This window comes from Branchiostoma lanceolatum, chromosome 13 (genome assembly GCF_035083965.1).
Source record: "Branchiostoma lanceolatum isolate klBraLanc5 chromosome 13, klBraLanc5.hap2, whole genome shotgun sequence".
In the NCBI taxonomy this organism is placed as follows: Eukaryota; Metazoa; Chordata; class Leptocardii; order Amphioxiformes; family Branchiostomatidae; genus Branchiostoma; species Branchiostoma lanceolatum.
The window spans coordinates 3,164,144-3,181,235 of NC_089734.1; the positions used below are offsets into that span (position 1 = coordinate 3,164,144).

General features: G+C 40.7%; 2 protein-coding genes across 4 annotated transcripts; one reads left to right on the forward strand and one right to left on the reverse strand.

Moving 5' to 3' along the window:
* The first annotated feature begins 169 nt into the window (after positions 1-169).
* Positions 170-9,458, forward strand: LOC136446930 (myosin-9-like). Of its 3 annotated transcripts, none has more exons than XM_066445591.1 (12): positions 170-250; positions 986-1,217; positions 1,412-1,515; positions 1,884-2,009; positions 2,334-2,536; positions 3,102-3,319; positions 3,672-3,779; positions 4,140-4,400; positions 4,893-5,128; positions 5,538-7,252; positions 7,867-7,948; positions 8,359-9,458. In XM_066445591.1, exons 1-12 carry the CDS (start codon positions 197-199, stop codon positions 8,374-8,376), a joined length of 3,357 nt encoding a protein of 1,118 aa, XP_066301688.1. In that variant the 5' UTR covers positions 170-196; the 3' UTR covers positions 8,377-9,458. The 3 variants fall into 3 exon arrangements, with proteins under 3 accessions (XP_066301688.1, XP_066301690.1, XP_066301691.1); XM_066445593.1 differs by having other exon boundaries at positions 4,893-5,119; XM_066445594.1 differs by lacking the exon at positions 4,140-4,400.
* Positions 9,210-16,765, reverse strand: LOC136446935 (isocitrate dehydrogenase [NADP] cytoplasmic-like). Its single transcript, XM_066445602.1, has 8 exons — positions 16,480-16,765; positions 15,392-15,559; positions 14,914-15,019; positions 14,303-14,481; positions 13,555-13,705; positions 13,007-13,147; positions 12,392-12,554; positions 9,210-11,570 (listed from the first exon to the last, which is right to left on the reverse strand). Exons 1-8 carry the CDS (start codon positions 16,720-16,722, stop codon positions 11,486-11,488), a joined length of 1,236 nt encoding a protein of 411 aa, XP_066301699.1. The 5' UTR covers positions 16,723-16,765; the 3' UTR covers positions 9,210-11,485.
* Between the last annotated feature and the right edge of the window lie 327 nt (positions 16,766-17,092).

Below are 17,092 nucleotides of genomic sequence, written 5' to 3' on the forward strand. Positions count from 1 at the left end.
TATTGGTAATAAAGTTGCATATTTATCCTTCAGGTTACTAAAGAATTTATGAATATGCAAATAAAGTAGAGAATTACTTGGTATTCTAAATAATATTGACCCCCTTTCACAAAGTCTAACGGTTAGCGCATGACGTAAGGTGAGGTAACGTCAGATTCGACCAATCAGAGCGAAGACCGGGCAGTTTGATTCCAAGATGGCGTCGGTTGGAAGGAACCGTCGGAAAGATTCCGGAATTTTAACCAAAAAGGTGAGAAATAAGAAGATTTTATGGTATTTATTGACATTATTGAAGGTATTTCATAAGCAGGGTAATTTTGAAACTGACTGTCTGAAGAATTTGCCTACTCCTGCATTGTCTTTGCCGATATTTTAGAGTGACTGCTCGCGATAAAAATGTGGACTCGTACTCAAGGTTCTTCAAAGCTGAATTTGAAATGTTATCCATTAAAAAAACTCCACAGATTTGAAATACAGGGAAAAAACACTTAACGATGTCATTTAACAGATCTATAATATTTACTTCTAGTAATCGCTTGTTGTTATTGTCCTTAGATCTTCTTTATTCATCTTCTTTTTAAACATCAACACATGCCATGCGCCAGACTGTTTCCATGGCCTACATAGTCCTTGCATAGTCTAACTCCTCGGCTCTAGGGTTGACATGCCCCCAACAAAATTCTTCAACAGGCCCCCCTTAGTTAGACCCTGAGAAACAACGTTGTAGTAGAGACCGGGGGTCTGGTATCCAGGCCAATAAAATGTATGCACATGTAAGTTCTAACCATTACCTCCTTGACCATTGATGTTGGAAAAAGTTTATGTCTAAAAAAAGTAATAGTAAAAGACTCTATTAAACCCTAGGAAATAAACCCTTCATGAAATATGCATATTCAATTTGTGGAAAAATTTAGTTTTGATAATATATATCAAGTTAATGTTTTATTCATTCCTTCCTTCATTCATTCATCTATTCATTCATTAGAATACACAGGAAAAAGGCAAGACAACAGGAAGGATGGCATCCACCATCATGGAAACTGACGACAAATCTTCAGACTCAGAGGAAGAAGAGCAAGAGAAGGAAGTGGGCAGGGTCACTCGTGGGAAACTCAACAAGTCCTGCAACAAGATGGCTGAGCTGAAAAACAAAATGAAGAAGAAAATCAAAGAGAAGAAGATAGAAATCTCAGATCCCAGGTCCAGGATTTACAGTGGTAAGAAATAAGACTTCTTACTGAAGATATTGTACAACAAATCTTTACTCTTATTCGTAAATCCTTTGTTTCTGTTGCCAACTATGCATTGATATGTATGTATTGCAGTCTTACTAGATCTTTGTACTGTCATTTATCCTCTTAGTACATTTATTCTTAGATCATTTAAAAAAACATGTTTTCATTTGTTTCAGGAAATTCATCCTTTGTCAGAAAGAAGCTATCTTCTCTGAAAACCAACAACAGGGAGCTGGCTAGTACTCTGGCTGCCAGCAGACATGGTGTGCGGAAACTTCAGGTAGAGTTAATGTTTGGCTGTGACTCTGACAGCTCTCATCTTGCTAACACGATGTATCCATTGATTCCATGCTATGCAATTTAGTTTGTATGACTATCAAGGGTGTTTGCTGTTGCTAGTGTCTTGCAGATTTAGTTAGTTAAACAACGCTTACAGCTAGATGTACAAAGGTTAGGTATGACAGGTAGTTCAGTGTAATATAACCAGCTGCTGCCGCGCCGTGTGCCTTCAAAGCTGGTGTGTTATGCCGAAGGGCAGTTATACCAGCTATGTACTAGTAGTACATTGTAGATACAGAAACAGAAGTAATTGGCAGGGGTTGGTATACAAAACTTAGTTTTCATCATGTGTATGCATTTCTCCTACAGAACCAGAACCTGGGCTTACAGCGAGAGAACCACGCCCTGGCTGAACGAGTTATCACATTACAGGGGAGGGTACGGGAACTCCAGGCTGCCCTCAGGCACAAGAAGGACAATGAACAGGAGTACAAGGTAGGTGGTTCTTCCCTGGATGCTTGATGCTACAATTTACAAATAGTGCCTGCTACAAAGAAGGCTAAGAAAGGGACAAATAAGGAAAGCTACAGGCACAGGCCACTGAAATAATTTAGGAGACCTCAAGTACATGCACAAGTAAGAACACCAGGATTGAGAAGTGAGATTTGCAACAAAGATCTATAGAACTCACAACACTCGGTTACAAGAGTGCCCCCTTACCCTTGGAAGCAGATCCTCTGACAAGCATAAAATTCAGATTGACCAGGGATGCTATTAGGTTACTCCACACACTGAGGCCTCTTTCTTTTGCTCCTCCAGCGGAAAATGTTGAACGTCCAGAGCGTGCTGCAGAAGGTGAGCACCAGCCTGTTGGGGACGGTGGAGCACATCGGGTCCGCCATGGAGGTGTGTCACCCCGCGCTGCGCGACAGCGGCTGGCGAATCTCCTCCCTCTCCGCTGGTGTGTCTGCCTCCGACGACTCTGACGGATCCCTTGCTCCGCAGCCGAGGCTGAGTGTTCTGTATGTGCTGTTTTAAAGTGTATATCTTGCTTTATATGTAACACTCTTGGTGCTGTTTAACATGCAATTACATGTAAAAGGCAGAGCAGTCAACTTTGAATAATTGGGTCGTAGGGCTGTGTACCTAAACCCTGGGCCTGGACCTATACAACTGTTTAGGTACATTAAGACTTGTACCTATACCTGTACTATACCAGAACAAACTTAAACACTGATGGACACCATTTTTTAAAAACTGAAGATAAGTGAAATCTATGTCAAAGATGACCATCTTGCGGTTGGGAATTAATTGATTATGGAAACTTGTAAAAAGCATTATTTTTAGAATTTTAGATTAGATTTTGTAAATGCTCATGCAAAGATAACAATTTACTACTAAAGCTTAAGTAAAAGGACAGTTGGCTACACGTACAATTTACTGATAACTGACCAAATTTATTAAGTGGCTGCTAGCCAGTTATTCCTGTCATGTGGATTGGTTTTTTGAAGACTGAGCTTCTGCTAAGTTCTGGACGTTAATTATGTTGGAATGATATATGACAGTAGCTGTCTGGTGTTGTTTCAGTGGACCAGGGCCAGCCCGCGTTCCCCTCCCAGCTGGGAAAAGACAAAGTCTGGCACCACCTGGAAATAGAGCGTCCATGAGACTTTCTGTGTCAGTTCCTCCTCCCCTTCTTTCAACTGAACCCCAGGAGTCCTCGGTACAGCAGGCCACTCCGAGGGACAGCATCGCTGATTTGGAGAGTGCTCCGATCCTCTTCACTGATGAGGGCACAGAGACAGGTGGGTTGTCATGGCGACGGGTGGAAACGCCCATCTGATCACTTGTCCCATCCTGTATGGGGACTTTTCTGACTGTCAGATCATAGGAAAATGTGTGAAACCTTTTTGTTGTAAAGAATTAATTTGAATCATATCATAGAAATTCATAAGCCATTTAGCCCAGGCCTAACCTAGAGTGTATCTATAATTAAAGTACAAATGTAGTAAGACAGTAACCTTTACAAAATAATCATTGTGAAACTCCCTGAAAGAGAAACTTTGTGTGTTCACAAAAGTGGGGATCTTTTCGGGACATGTATTTACTACTGTCTATGGAATGCTTTTATTGGTATGCTACTATGATTTGTTGCAGATAAACAAAGTACTACAGACATTGCTGAACCTGACAACCCTGCCTGTATTGCTGCTGACATCCCTGATAAGCCGGTGGATTCTTCAGGTCAAAATACAACAAAACAAGGTGTGTTCAAGACTTGACATAACAAATGAATAACAAATACAATTTTGTAAACAGTAAAGATAAACATTATATCTATTTCATCAAATGTCCTTTAATGACTTATTAATTAGTGTCCGGAATAACATTTTAAGCCCATGGCATGCATTTAAACTAAACTTTATAATCCCATGTCTCTGTTATGGCTTTAAAGAATAGATTGCATGCTGCATGCTCCAAGCAAAGACAGTAACTAAAGAAATAAAAAAACATTTCATGCTATACGTACCTGGCCATGTAGACATACATGCATTGTACACAGTATTCCAGCACGGATGCTAAATTGCCACACTATTTCTGCTTATTCCACTGTCTATATCATAGTGCATAAGAAGGGTGACAAGAGGGCAACTTTTGTGCAACCCCAAAATACCTCCAGACAACCTGCAGTACCGGTAACAGAAGACAGGAGGAATAGCACGTTAGATATGCCTCCTCCAGTTAAAGTGCCCAGTAAAAGTTCCTCGGGACAAAACCGACGAGGAACGTACACTGTTCCCTCCCTCGTACCTGTGTCTGTTGTTGTGAATAAGTTACCCTGTGATGCGAGGAGAGGTACATACACTGTGTCAGCTACAGTAGAAGGTATTCAAACTTTTGCTTCAACATCTACACAACAAATAATGTGCACAAATACTAAACCCTTAGTGTAATTTGATGGATAAAGGAATACACCTTATAACTAATTTAATGCACATGACATAATGCATGACATGCTTGCACTGTAATTTTAACAGCATGAAGCACATATATCACATATAGTTACAAGCATAACATAAAATGTTGATGCATTCAATCAAATTTACCACCACAAGCACAACAGTCCCACCATAACAAAATCAATACCCCAGCAAATAAACTTAAAAAAAAAGATATGACAAATATTTCAGGAACATCCCTTATGATACTTTGCACAACTAGTAGATAATTCTTCACACTTATTTCTAAATATGTACATGTACAGCTGTATGAGTCTTACAGGTTTATTTGACTGCTTTGAATGGGATTTTTTTTAAATTTCTGAATCATATGTTTTGTATGAGGTTCCAAGCTTTATTTGCCTCTGTCCTTCTGTAGCCCCTCCAGAAGTTCCAGAGAAACGTGCAAGCCTGATGGACTTGGTGGCAGAGCACAAGCGGAAATCCCGGGATGCAACGGGACAGGAAAGCTGCCTTTCAAAGAGCCAGGAGTCAGCAGTTGACCCGCCAGCAGTAACTGACCCGACAGACGACACATACACCGAGCAGGACATGGACCTGACTGTAGTGCCTGCTACTGTCATCAGCACTGAGGAGACTGCACAGGTAGATAAGGTACCAAAACTGGAAATTCAACTGCAGTACCATAGAAAGCCGCTAGGAGGCCCATAATCTTGTCCTAAGTTTTGTTGACGCATACCAACACACCTAATACTGTATCTTAACAATCAATTAAAAGCTTCTTGAATTATGCTGTTAAACACACTCAGCCAGCCCACACACACACAAGTGCTACCAATATATTAACCTTCTTGGCAAAGGTATGCACTAATGCTAAAATAGGTTACTTTGAACGTGAAATAGCTCTGTCATACAGCAGCCTTGAATTATGTGCTCATATACATGCATTTTTATGAGCAATTTGGGCATAGTATAACTCTCTTGGTAACTTGAAAACAGAACTTTGGGCTGCTGAATTCAGTGTAGCAATGCGATTGTCTTGATCATTTTATCATCCATACAGGCCATGGAAGATGCATCTCAAGAGACAAATACTGGAAGACCGGCTGACAAGGATGCAAAGAAGAATGCAGTCCCAAAGAAAGGAAAAACAAGTCAGAAGGATCTGAACCAGTCCGGGTGCAAGCCTGTGAGAAGAGTGAAGAAAAAGAAAACCAGCAAACTGCCGACGTTTGTTAAGTCAACAAAAACCACAGCAGAAAGAAGAGAGGAAGTTGGAAAGGACAGAGATGAGATCGTGGATGAAGAAAGGAAAACTCAGGAAGTTCCAATGCAGGAGACATCAGAGGGATTCTCAGAAAATGCTGATGTTGCAAAATCTTCTCAGGAAAGTGAGACTGAGTTGGAAGAGTTTGATGCAGATGATACCACTTACCCCAAACCAGTGTGGGCCCTCCAACAGGGACAACAGGTCATCCCAGAAAACAGTGTGCCCAGACGCGTATCTTCCCTTGCTGACGACTCCGACGACAATTTTGTGAACAAGAGAGGCAAAAAGGCAGCACGGAGAATTGTGTCAACAGACAGCGAGAGTGAAATCGACAGGGACATGATCGCCGGACTCGTATCATCCGAGAACGAATCTCGCCCAGACTTTGCTATGAAGAAAAAGAAGCAAAAAGGTGTGACAGAAAGAAATGTCAAAGTTTCCACAAAAATGACCAAGAAGGGGTTGGTTGTGCAGAGCACTAGCACTAAGACTTCTGCAAAGGATGTGGAAGATACAACAGCAGCTAGTGGCCAGGAGAAAAGGGGACGAGAGAGTGACTCTGTGTTTGATCTCTCCTCCGGTGACATGTTCAGTGAACCATCCCCACTCACACTAAAACCTGTAGTGTCTAGGGAGCATACATCACAAGACGATGACCACAAACAGGGACACTCACGTGTAGGAAAGCCTAAAAAGCAGGGGAAGTCAAAGAAAAAAGTCGGTTCTGCAAATAAGAAAAAGCAAGATGTCCTGGTGACGGAGTCAGAGTCCTCTGATGAGGAAGATGAAGAAGAAAATTACGCAAGAAGAGGGAAGACATCAAAGAATCGTAAAGATATTCCTATGATTCCAGAAACCCCTGGCAGCTTGCAGGAAGATGATGTGAGACAGCAGCATGTGACTGGAAGAAGGGATACAAACAGACAAAGTGATGAAGGACATATAGCCAGACCCAGAAGAAGGGCAACGACAGCCGTGAAGTATTTTACAAGCGACTCAGAATCAGAGGATGATTGCTGGCAGGGCAGAAAGTCCAGACAACCAAGGTCTACCAGAAGGAGCAGTAACTATTCCCTCTCGGAGGAGGAGGAAAACACAGGCACACGGATGCCTCTGCGACGGACACCCCAGAGGTTGCTTCAGAGTGCTGAGAAGGGGCCTCTGGCAGCCAGACAGGGTAGGGTGTACCGCGATTCCTCGGACACCGATGCGACAACACCGCACGTGGAGAAAGCTTCGTCCAAGAGACGGGCGTTCCAAGATGTGGGCAACACTCCACAGGGACACAGTGACACTGCAGGCACTAAAACCAAAGTCACTCCACAAACAGGACCCAAGAATCAGAAGAAGAGACCCTTTTCTTCTGTGGGTAGTTGCGATGAAGCTCCGGATGTGGAGCAAAGTCACGCCGTGCAGAACGAAAATGCTGAAGACCAGTCGGCTGGAGGGGCAAAGAGGGCTCGTAGGTCTCGTCAACAAGTCAGTTACAAAGAGCCGACCCTCAACAGGTAAGTACTGTACATGGAAATTGTACTGTGTGTGTGTGTGTGTGTGTGTGTGTGTGTGTGTGTGTGTGTGTGTGTGTGTGTGTGTGTGTGTGTGTGTGTGTGTGTGTATGTGTGTCTGTATGTGCTGTATAAGTGTGTGTTTGTGCGTGAGTTTGTATGTGCTTTGTATTTGTGTGTGTGTGTTTGTGTGTGTACATGTATGTGTGTGGACAACAAAGAAAATGTCTTTTTTGCTCATAATGCTGCCAAATTGACTGTACTAAGCAGGGATCTCCCTAAAGAATGGAACAGTGGCGCTCCTCCATCCTGTTCTAATCCCAGCTCTATCCTGTTGATTTTCAAAGTTAGCGTATTTCTTCCCATATTCCCCTGGCTAAGACAATAATTTTGCTAAAAAATTGAGATTTCATAACATGTAGACAACATGTAAAGCTGAAGTTGCAAAAAATGACTTCTATTTGTGTCTGGAAAAGACAAAATGCAACAGCTCCTAGGGAGGGGTGTCCCTCTCGCAACACGTATCCTGTCCTTGGCAAAGTTGGCATCCTCCCCCCATCCTGCTCTATATTTATGGGGAGATCCCTGCTAAGCTTCTGTTATTCTTAACATTTCAGCAAGCTGAGACGAGGTGACCCCATGACTATCAAGTTTGGAGACTGGTCCCCTCAGCACCAGAAGAACAAGCACAAGACAGGGGTGAGTGTTTTCATGTTCTTTCAGAGTGACTTCCCCTGGATTTGATAGCCTTCTTGATTATACAGAAATCAGTACTAGTACATACATGTGCTATGCATTTGTACTGATTGATACAACTACAAGACACACATTTGTACCTTGTTCAACTGACTGATATTGTCAATAACAAAGCATATAGGAAATTTACATCACCAAATGTTTGGGGGTAGTTGTGCCCCTGATATTAAATTTGCATGTCTTTTTTTGAGTAGGTCATGCCAGAACTAAGGAAGACGAAAAAATTACATGTCACACAGAAAATTGGTTAATGTACTTAGTATTTCATCTGACATAATTCATCTTTATTCCATGTCAGTGTTTCATGTGATGTGATATGTAATATGTTTTACATCCTTGTTATTGTTTCACAGAAAAAATTCAGCAAATGAAGCAAAGAGTGGTTCTTCAAATCCTCTGCCCATGAAGATTTGCCAGTGCTACATTGAGTTTGTTTGCTGAATTAATTTATAAATGCCACAGAAACTGCAACATAGTGTGGCTGATGAATAGCCTTTGCTGAGTCAGGACATGGACATTTGAGTTCGGTTTGGTGTTGTTAGCTTACTTAGGACAGTGTTTGTTAGTTTTTATTGGTGCCATTTTTGCTTGGTGGGTAGCTATGTGTTAGAGAGCTATTTTTTAGTCTAAAGTTCAAAACCTTTTACAACCATTTGTTCTTACTTCTCGTTTAGCTCGTTCTGTTCATACATGTATATGGTCCTAGACATAGTTTTATGAATGTATGATAAAATGTTTTGCTATCATTTCTGAACATTTTTGAATCTAAAAGTAGATTAAAATTGAATGTTTTCTCTACACAGTTGTCTCAGCCATTTTCAGAAACAGATTAAATTTCTTGGTTAACGGATTTTTTTTTAGTTTTAGCCCGAGGAAATCATTAAAACAGAAGGCTGGGGTGAAAACTTGCACCTGACCCTGTTCACTCCCTGAAACTGTGTGCACCAAAGTACAAACTTTCCTCTGAGATTCTGTTTTCATGTTGATTTTCCAATCGAGCATTTTTTTTTTAGATTCCGTTTACCAAGAAATCAAATTGGTGTGGCCTAAAGTAGCATGGTTTTCCTTACTTCCAGAAGGACTAGAAATGTTTAGATCACTTTGGGTGTTCATGCATTACATGCAGGCATACAAGTTAAATTATATTTTTTCAACTCTATTCCCTATTCTACTTCTGTTCAATAAAAATACCAAAGCATAGAAATAGATTGATACAAAAGATCATTTATTCATTGCAGTTGAATCTGTACAGTCATTCATTTACGTTGCTTTGTTAGCATTTTGCTAATAGTGATGTCAACTCCAACATGTACAATCAGTTCACAACAATACCACATCTATTAGTTAAATGTAAACAAAACACCTAACTTGTGCTTTAGGGGAATCTCGGCCATTTGAGTACTGCATCTCAGTGTACTTTTTAACTTATTGCAAATAAATATTGCAAACACAACCATGATAATTGTACAGTTGTCAGTGTTTTCTGAGAGTAATGCTATATATAAGTTAATCTAAGGTTTGTCCTTGACACAAATTGATTTAGTTGGGGACAAAATATTTAAGACTTAAATACATCTACAATGTATATGCAAAATGCTATAGAAGATGGGGCCAGAGAAAACATAGGCCTACTACGTCTTGATTGTATTCAAATCCCTAGGAATGTTAAAGGACAGGAGTATATTCAACACTACCAGTAAAGGACTCATTTTTCCAAGTGGAAAGCCATTTAAGAAAACCACACAAATTCCCCAAAGAAAAGAAGAACATGTAGTATCAAGTGAAGAACTATAAGTCTATAGTATAAGACACAAGAGCCAAAACAAGTGGCAAGAGTTTGTTAAGTAAACCGTCAATTTACTGGGCTCTTCTGTCCAATTGTAATACTGATAATGATTGCTAAAGGCATCTGTTTAATACATTGTGATTGAATAAATTACATGATTGCACTTGTTAAAACCACTTCTCAGAACTATTACATTCTTATTACACTGCACTCTGCGGAAGACATTCAGTAAACGATATGTTACATTCAAGTTTATCGAGATTACAACAATTGCGGGATAATATTTGTTTATGATAGTCTTTACTATCAATAACTCAGCTGTCTATGATTCCTTATCAGTTGTGCAGCTTAAAACAACAATAAAAAAGCAGCAAAAAGATTTCTGAGTATACATGTAGAACACTTCCTAAAATGTTTAATTGATGTACAATTTTCCTCAGGATTTGATTAAATGTAGTAATTCTAATTGTAAGTACATGTACACATTATATAGGCTACTAGAGTCTAGGATACATTGTTGTACCTTATAACTTGAAAATACAGATACCATAGAAAAGATAGAGTGTACCTTGTGTATTCTATAGATCATTACTAACATTGTGGTGTATTAATATCACCCTAACTTGGCATAGTCTGTTCCAAGACTACTCTTCAATTTACCCTACAATCTTTATTGTACATACGTACTACATGTATGTTAAAAAGATATGTTCCTTTCTCAGCAGAATTCAAGTATCAAGGAAAGACCCTGGCGTTAACTAACACTAAAATCTTCACAATCCCTTGTGGTTTGCTGTTTTTAAGGGTCTCTATCCCAGCAGAGCTTTTGTGCATTATAAGTCATGATTAATTGACACTAAAATCTTCAAAATCCCTCTTGATATTTGCTATCAAATTCAGAATCTTTACAATATCATGTTGCATAAATATTCCTATTGCAAAAAGTAGTTAGCATTGTAAAAATGATTGATCACTTTATCCAAGCCATGAAGTCGAGGACGTAAACACTAAAATCTTCAGTCAGGGCATTTCAAGAAATGGTTTCCAAGTGAACTTTAGTTTCATACCTGTTTGAGTAAGATAAGCGTTTTACTAAACTTGAGGTAGGGTAGCCACTATGGACTGCAATGAGATGTTTTTTCTCACTGTCTTTCTGTGAAAAACAATAAATAGATACCATGATAAAAAAGGGTTTAGAAGAAAACATCCCCGAAAAGATGACCCTGCAAAATATGTGAAGCATAGACTCTCCATCTAATGTACCAAGACACAGAGCTCTTGTACAGTCAGACAAAAGTTAGACTTTCAGAGAATAGAATCAAACCTGTTCATAGCGACCACTCAAGGGAATGAAGAAAATGGCAGACAGGTGGCCACTATAGACAGGGTCAATGGGAAAAATAAAAGGACCACAAAAATGTCCTTATCACAGTAGAGGTAGCCTGGGTGTCATCCTAGCCTGACGAATCGCGCTCCTAGTGGCCAGCCGGTCCTGTAACCGCCAACCGCTGGGGGGTCAGTAACCTCCGGCCGAGAGCTTGTGTAAATACAGGCTAGGTGTCATCCTTGCTAGTTCCAGGCTCTACCTTCACCCTGGAGCTAACCAGGAGGACACTCAGGTTCATGTAGATGTGGTTACTACTACAATTTTGATTGTATTTTGTGGATCAAAGTTTAGCAGTTCTGTGATCGAGTCATTGTGGTGCGAGCTTCTTCTGCAGGTTCTCAGCCAGGGCATCCAGGAACTCGAAGGTGTTGAGATAGTCTGCACGGGTCACACTGGGGAGAGAGAGAGGAACAAAATATACAGTCAGTTTTCTTGTTGAAATGCACTTAAATTGTTATTCACTTAAACCATGCAAAAAGAGCAGCAATGAGGAGTATCAAGCTTCCAGCTTCCTTTCAAACAGGCCTGATTTTCCTTACCATACAGGAGAACATACATGTAGAGCCCGGAGGTATGAAATTTGATGCACTTCAATTTTTGATATTGGCTACAGGATTTAGCTTTAAGTTGATTGAAATTTTGCACCCCTAGCAGCTCCCTTGAAACTGCAGTTACAAAAATGTACTTAAGCTCCATGAAGGTTTTGATCTAAAAGACTATGAAAGTTCAAGTGACCGTTCTATGGTATTAGCTTAATCAAAGACCTGCAATTCCGAATTTGTTTTCGTCTCCAAATTAAAAAAAATGTTTTGGTCTACAATTTCCAATTTGGTTTAAATGTATGAAAACTTCTCGATCAGTTGAAAATTTAACTTGAGGCCTCAAGACTGATACTACTGTCACAGTGTTTACTCTTAATCTCTAAGCAGATCTACATGGGACAAAATCGTAATGTCAGCCAGAGAAGCTCCAGTCAGGCCCTGGAGCTTCTCTGGCTGACATTACGGTAATCATTTTGCCCCGTGTAGATCTGCTTGGAGATTATTTACTCTTAGACACCTGGTCTATTTGAGAGCACTACCATCATCCCCCAGCATGGAAGGATGTCTACTACTATTTTACATAAGGACATGAACTTCTCTCAGCAGTGAAGGACAAGCAGTTCTGGAGAATGAACCTCGTAACGAGGAGGACCAATGATGATTCTACTCACTTGGCAAGACCCTTGACGCAGATGGCCAAGTCCTTAGTCATCTTCCCCCCCTCGATGGTCTCGATGCACGTCTCCTCCAGACTGGTGGCAAAGGTTTTCAGTTCCTCGTTACCGTCCAGCTTGGCGCGATGGAGAAGACCTCGGGTCCACGCAAAGATGGAGGCTGGGGGGAAACAAATTGAATGGTTAAAATCACTTAGTGAATTAAGGTCTGTTAAGAAGAGCTAGAGAACAGATTGCAACCTGCCAAAATCATCTATGAGTGCCTGAGTGTATGGTGATTGGCAAAATAGATGGAAGCAACTGAAACATCGGTGGGGAATGTTTTTGTGGTTTTGTTGAAAGAACTCTACATGTAACAGCAACAGATGATTCTAGCAAAGTTGGAGATTCTTCATTATGGATTGATCCATATTTATTTTAATTAGAGGGCAGAGCATGCATGGTAGCCCAGGTAGCCTTGCTGATGATATACAAGCCCTACAACTACACAATTTGGAGACAATTGTTTTATGCACAAAATACAAAACTACCACAAGATCTACAGGTAGACTATAATGAAACAAAGTAGGATAACAAATCAAAACTATTTGAAAATGACCCCTCTTGACATACCAATGGGGTTTGTGGATGTCTCCTTGCCCTGCTGGTGCATCCTGTAGTGTCGAGTTACGGTGCCGTGAGCGGCCTCGGACTCCACCGTCTTCCCGTCCGGACAGATCAGCACGCTGGTCATCATCCCCAGGGAACCATAGCCTGGGGGACAAAAATAATTGTAATCTCAATCATTTTCTAGAAAAGGCACTAATCACAGCGAAATAATGGATGTACACCACAATTTTAATCATCCCATGAATGCATAATGACAATTATTTTGAAGAAAAACAACATTTTACAGTTAAAGCAGTATGTACGCAGCACAATTCAAAAGCCAGACTCATTCCAGTTACATTCTACATAGATGTACTTCACACTGACACTCACTATCCAATTTAACTTCATCCCTCAAAAGATTTAAGAATTCAGTTTTGACAGAAAAATGTTCTTCTGAATCAAACTTGGAAAGTCAATGGAACATGGCAATCTTCACTCTAGCTATTCTATAAAAGACTTCTAGAAGAATACTAAAACAATTGCAAACAAGGCACTGAGTAAAATCTTACCCTGTGCGACAGAGTCAGACTGCACGTCCCCATCGTAGTTCTTACAGGCCCAGACGAAGCCCCCCTCCGACTTCATGGCATACGCCACCATGTCGTCAATCAGCCGATGTTCATACCAGATCCCTGCCTCCACAAACTGCGGCTTGTACTTCTGTAGAATGGAAAGAAACCATGCGCAACTTAAGTTCTATAACTTATACTATAGATATGGCGCTGTGGTGGTGAACGGTTAGGGCGTTTGACCCAGAACCCAGAGGTCCTAGGTTCGAGTCCCCTGACATGCCATCATAGCTGTGCCCTTGGGAAAGGCACTTTGCACAACTTTTCTCACTCCACCTATAGGTATAGGTGTAAAAATGGGTTGGGGCAGCCCAGGGTTACTCAGGTAAAAGGCTGTGGAAGGAAGGGGATGGGCTCCCCTTCCAATACCGTGCTCTAGACACAGCAGAACAACCCACCGCCACTACGACCTCAAAAAAGGCTATGGGACTACCTTGTTGTTACAAAGGTGGCTTCAACAGAAACTGGAAGGTGACTTTTTAAAACAACTTGTTAACATTTGCACCAATCTTTAGCAGGGGTTGGAAAGTTTCTTGACCCTGACCTGAACCTAGATTTCCTGGAAGATGTCCTTGAACCTTCCAGCGTACTTCTTTAAGACTCTTTTCAACATTTCTAAAAAGAGTGCTGCAGTGCCCTTTGTCAATCATTTCACAAAAGTACATATTCAAGGTTTCTTGAGTCTGACCTGTTCGTAGATCTCCTGGAAGATGTCCTTGAACCTTCCATCGTACTTCTTGAGGATGGTGTTCTTGGTGGACATGTAGAGGGGCCACTTCTTCTGTAGGGCAAAGGTCATGCAGCTGTGGGCGAAGTCCCTGATGGAGGCGTCCGTGTTGTACATGCCCAGCGCCACCCCGCCCCCATCTGGAGAGGGAATTTAAAAAAAAGAAGATAGCTTGATTCGAGTAGCATGGGTAGACCTGTGGTTAGTGATCGTGCTGTCTGGATGAAGATGTTGGGAGTTTGAATCCCAGCTGTTGTTGCTTTCCCAACATGCATGTTAAGGGTTGCAATAGTATGTCGACATTAAGCCATCATGGTCATCTGTTCCTGAATGTACTAAATACTATTAATCATAAGGACATATCTGCCTTCACTGTCACAAGTACATTTGTAGATTCGCTCTTTACTATCAGAGAATTATGTGCTACTTTATTAGGCACAAGAGAAAGATCAAGAGGTCAGAAAGCATGTGATCTTTGTACGGGCAAACATTTGCTTGTTTCTTTGTTGACAGAGAGATGCAGGTACACAAAAACACAGTTGAGCAATTCAAGAGAAGTTGCATTCGTTCACCTTTGAAGTCGAAGACGGTGTACTTCTGTGCCTCTCCCCCGTTCTCAGGTGTGTACGTGATCTCCAGTTTACCTGCCCCTGGTACCACAAAGTCGGTTGCCTTGTACTGAAAAAAATAATACAGGAAAGAGTAAGTCAGAAGCAAATACAGAAAATCATGCCCTCATCATTTTACTTTTTCTTTCTTTCTGCTTATTAAGCAAGAAAGTATGTACAGTCAAAAGTACCCAAGAAGACCAATTCCGGACCAAGAAAATCTGGTCTATGTGACAGGTGGTCACTGTTGGCAGGATTCTTAATGCTTGTGTCAATGGGAAAAATTATCTAAGGGACCAACAAAAAGTGGTCACAATGGTCCTCATGTAGAGGTGGTCATCAATAAAGGTTTGACTGTACTACAATGTATCTTTACCTAGCACCTCATGAAACAATCATAATTTGCTGTCTTAAGTCGCCTTTGTTGTTATTTTGTTCTTACCTGATCTCCGAAAGCATGGCGACCAATCACAATAGGTTTTGTCCAGCCAGTGACCAACCGGGGAATGTTCTTGCAGATGATGGCCTCACGGAACACTGTTCCGCCCAGGATGTTACGGATCGTGCCATTGGGTGATCTCCACATCTTCTTCAGGTTGAACTCCTCTACCTGGAAAGAGGGATGAAAAGAAGGATTAAAAGTTAGAAATGGTGGATCAGATTTGAAATATTAAATACCTCAGAAGAGGAGGCGCAAGTCTTACAGTAGGGATGATGGTCTTCCAATATTTAATCTAATCGATAAAAAGAATTGATGCTCATGTAAGTCATATTACAAGGCAAAAGTGAGCTGAGACTGAGAGCACTTGATTTCTAAATGTGTTGTCTTCAACAGTCTTTATACATTTTTGTTCACTACATCATTCAGGCTTTCAAAACTACTGTTTGTACAGACCGTTAGATCTGATTGACAGTCTGTTTTAACAGAACTTCAAATCTCGTTCATCCATGTTGAAAAATAAACATATCTAAAGTCAATGAGATGGAAAGAAATGTCAAGAGCCTTCTACACAAAGTTCTGACATTGCCTTGTAAAAGATTTCCTTTCTGCAGCATTGTTAGAGAGAGAGAGAGAGAGTGAAAGACTCTTTTGAAGTGATTTAGAACAGAGAAGTGGCCCTTATAGCCTAAGAAATCAGGACTTCAGTGAAAAGGCTTGTTGGACCATTGCAAAGTGAAAATTGGAAATACATGTAGTCCACTTAGAATCTTCGTACACACCATTGCCTGTGAAGCTAAGGAATGTTTAGTCATACATCTACAAATTTCCTTCAAAATCATCATCAGTTCAAACAACTTATAAAAACGTAGACCACAGAGAAAAGAAAACACAGTACCGCACGGCTTTAGAAATGGACTTTGTGAGCATTTGAGGACTGGTACTGAGTTTTAACTTGTTATGATCTATATTCTTGTATATTGTGTAACTTACATGTATCTGTGTGTTGTATCCAGGGACAACAGGTGAAGGGACCTGAGTGTATCTACTGATAAAATAAATAGATAAATTGAAATTAAAACTGTACTTACTCTTTTTTCATCTGGAGTGATGGTAGCACACTTGACTCCTACGCTGTGCTGCTTTATAGCGTTTGCGCAGTCTATCGTGATCTGGTCGTTTGTGCGATCCCGCTCTTCGACAGAAAGGTCAAAGGTGTGGAGCTCGATGTCCAAAAACGGGAAGATCAGTTTGTCCTTGATGAGTTCCCAGATGACCCGGGTCATCTCGTCACCTTTGACCTCCACAATTGCTCCGGTCTTGATCTTTCCCATGCTGTTTTGTGTTTAAAAGTCAACTGCAATTAAAAGAGGAACATGTGAATTATAAACTTACTTTTGTATGTCAAATATGCAAGTCACAGTTACAAGTACGAATGTCCAGTAATACATTGTTTTTGAAAGATACAAAATCTTTGGACTACAGATTTTTATATATATAAAAGTCATTGATATCAATGACCTAGTCAAGTAAATCAAGATATCAATATTTTTCCTTCACAAAAGAGCAAAGTTGTAAATAGAAATATTTTGCCTCAAAAGGGTGACACTACAAAATTAAAACCCACCCCTAACTCAACCGTGCCTGCCTCTAAGCGGACCCTCTACCAAACAAATACAGGCACTAACCGCAGGTAAACTTTGA

Coding starts and splice junctions, on each gene's coding strand:
- LOC136446930 (XM_066445591.1), top strand. CDS start 197: ATGGCGTCGGTTGGAAGGAACCGTCGGAAAGATTCCGGAATTTTAACC. Junction 1,516..1,883: donor ATGGTGTGCGGAAACTTCAG/GTAGAGTTAATG, acceptor TTTCTCCTACAG/AACCAGAACCTGGGCTTACA. Junction 2,537..3,101: donor CAGCCGAGGCTGAGTGTTCT/GTATGTGCTGTT, acceptor GTGTTGTTTCAG/TGGACCAGGGCCAGCCCGCG.
- LOC136446935 (XM_066445602.1), bottom strand. CDS start 16,722: ATGGGAAAGATCAAGACCGGAGCAATTGTGGAGGTCAAAGGTGACGAG. Junction 12,555..13,006: donor GACATCCACAAACCCCATTG/GTATGTCAAGAG, acceptor GTTTCCCCCCAG/CCTCCATCTTTGCGTGGACC. Junction 11,571..12,391: donor TGCGTCAAGGGTCTTGCCAA/GTGAGTAGAATC, acceptor CTCTCTCCCCAG/TGTGACCCGTGCAGACTATC.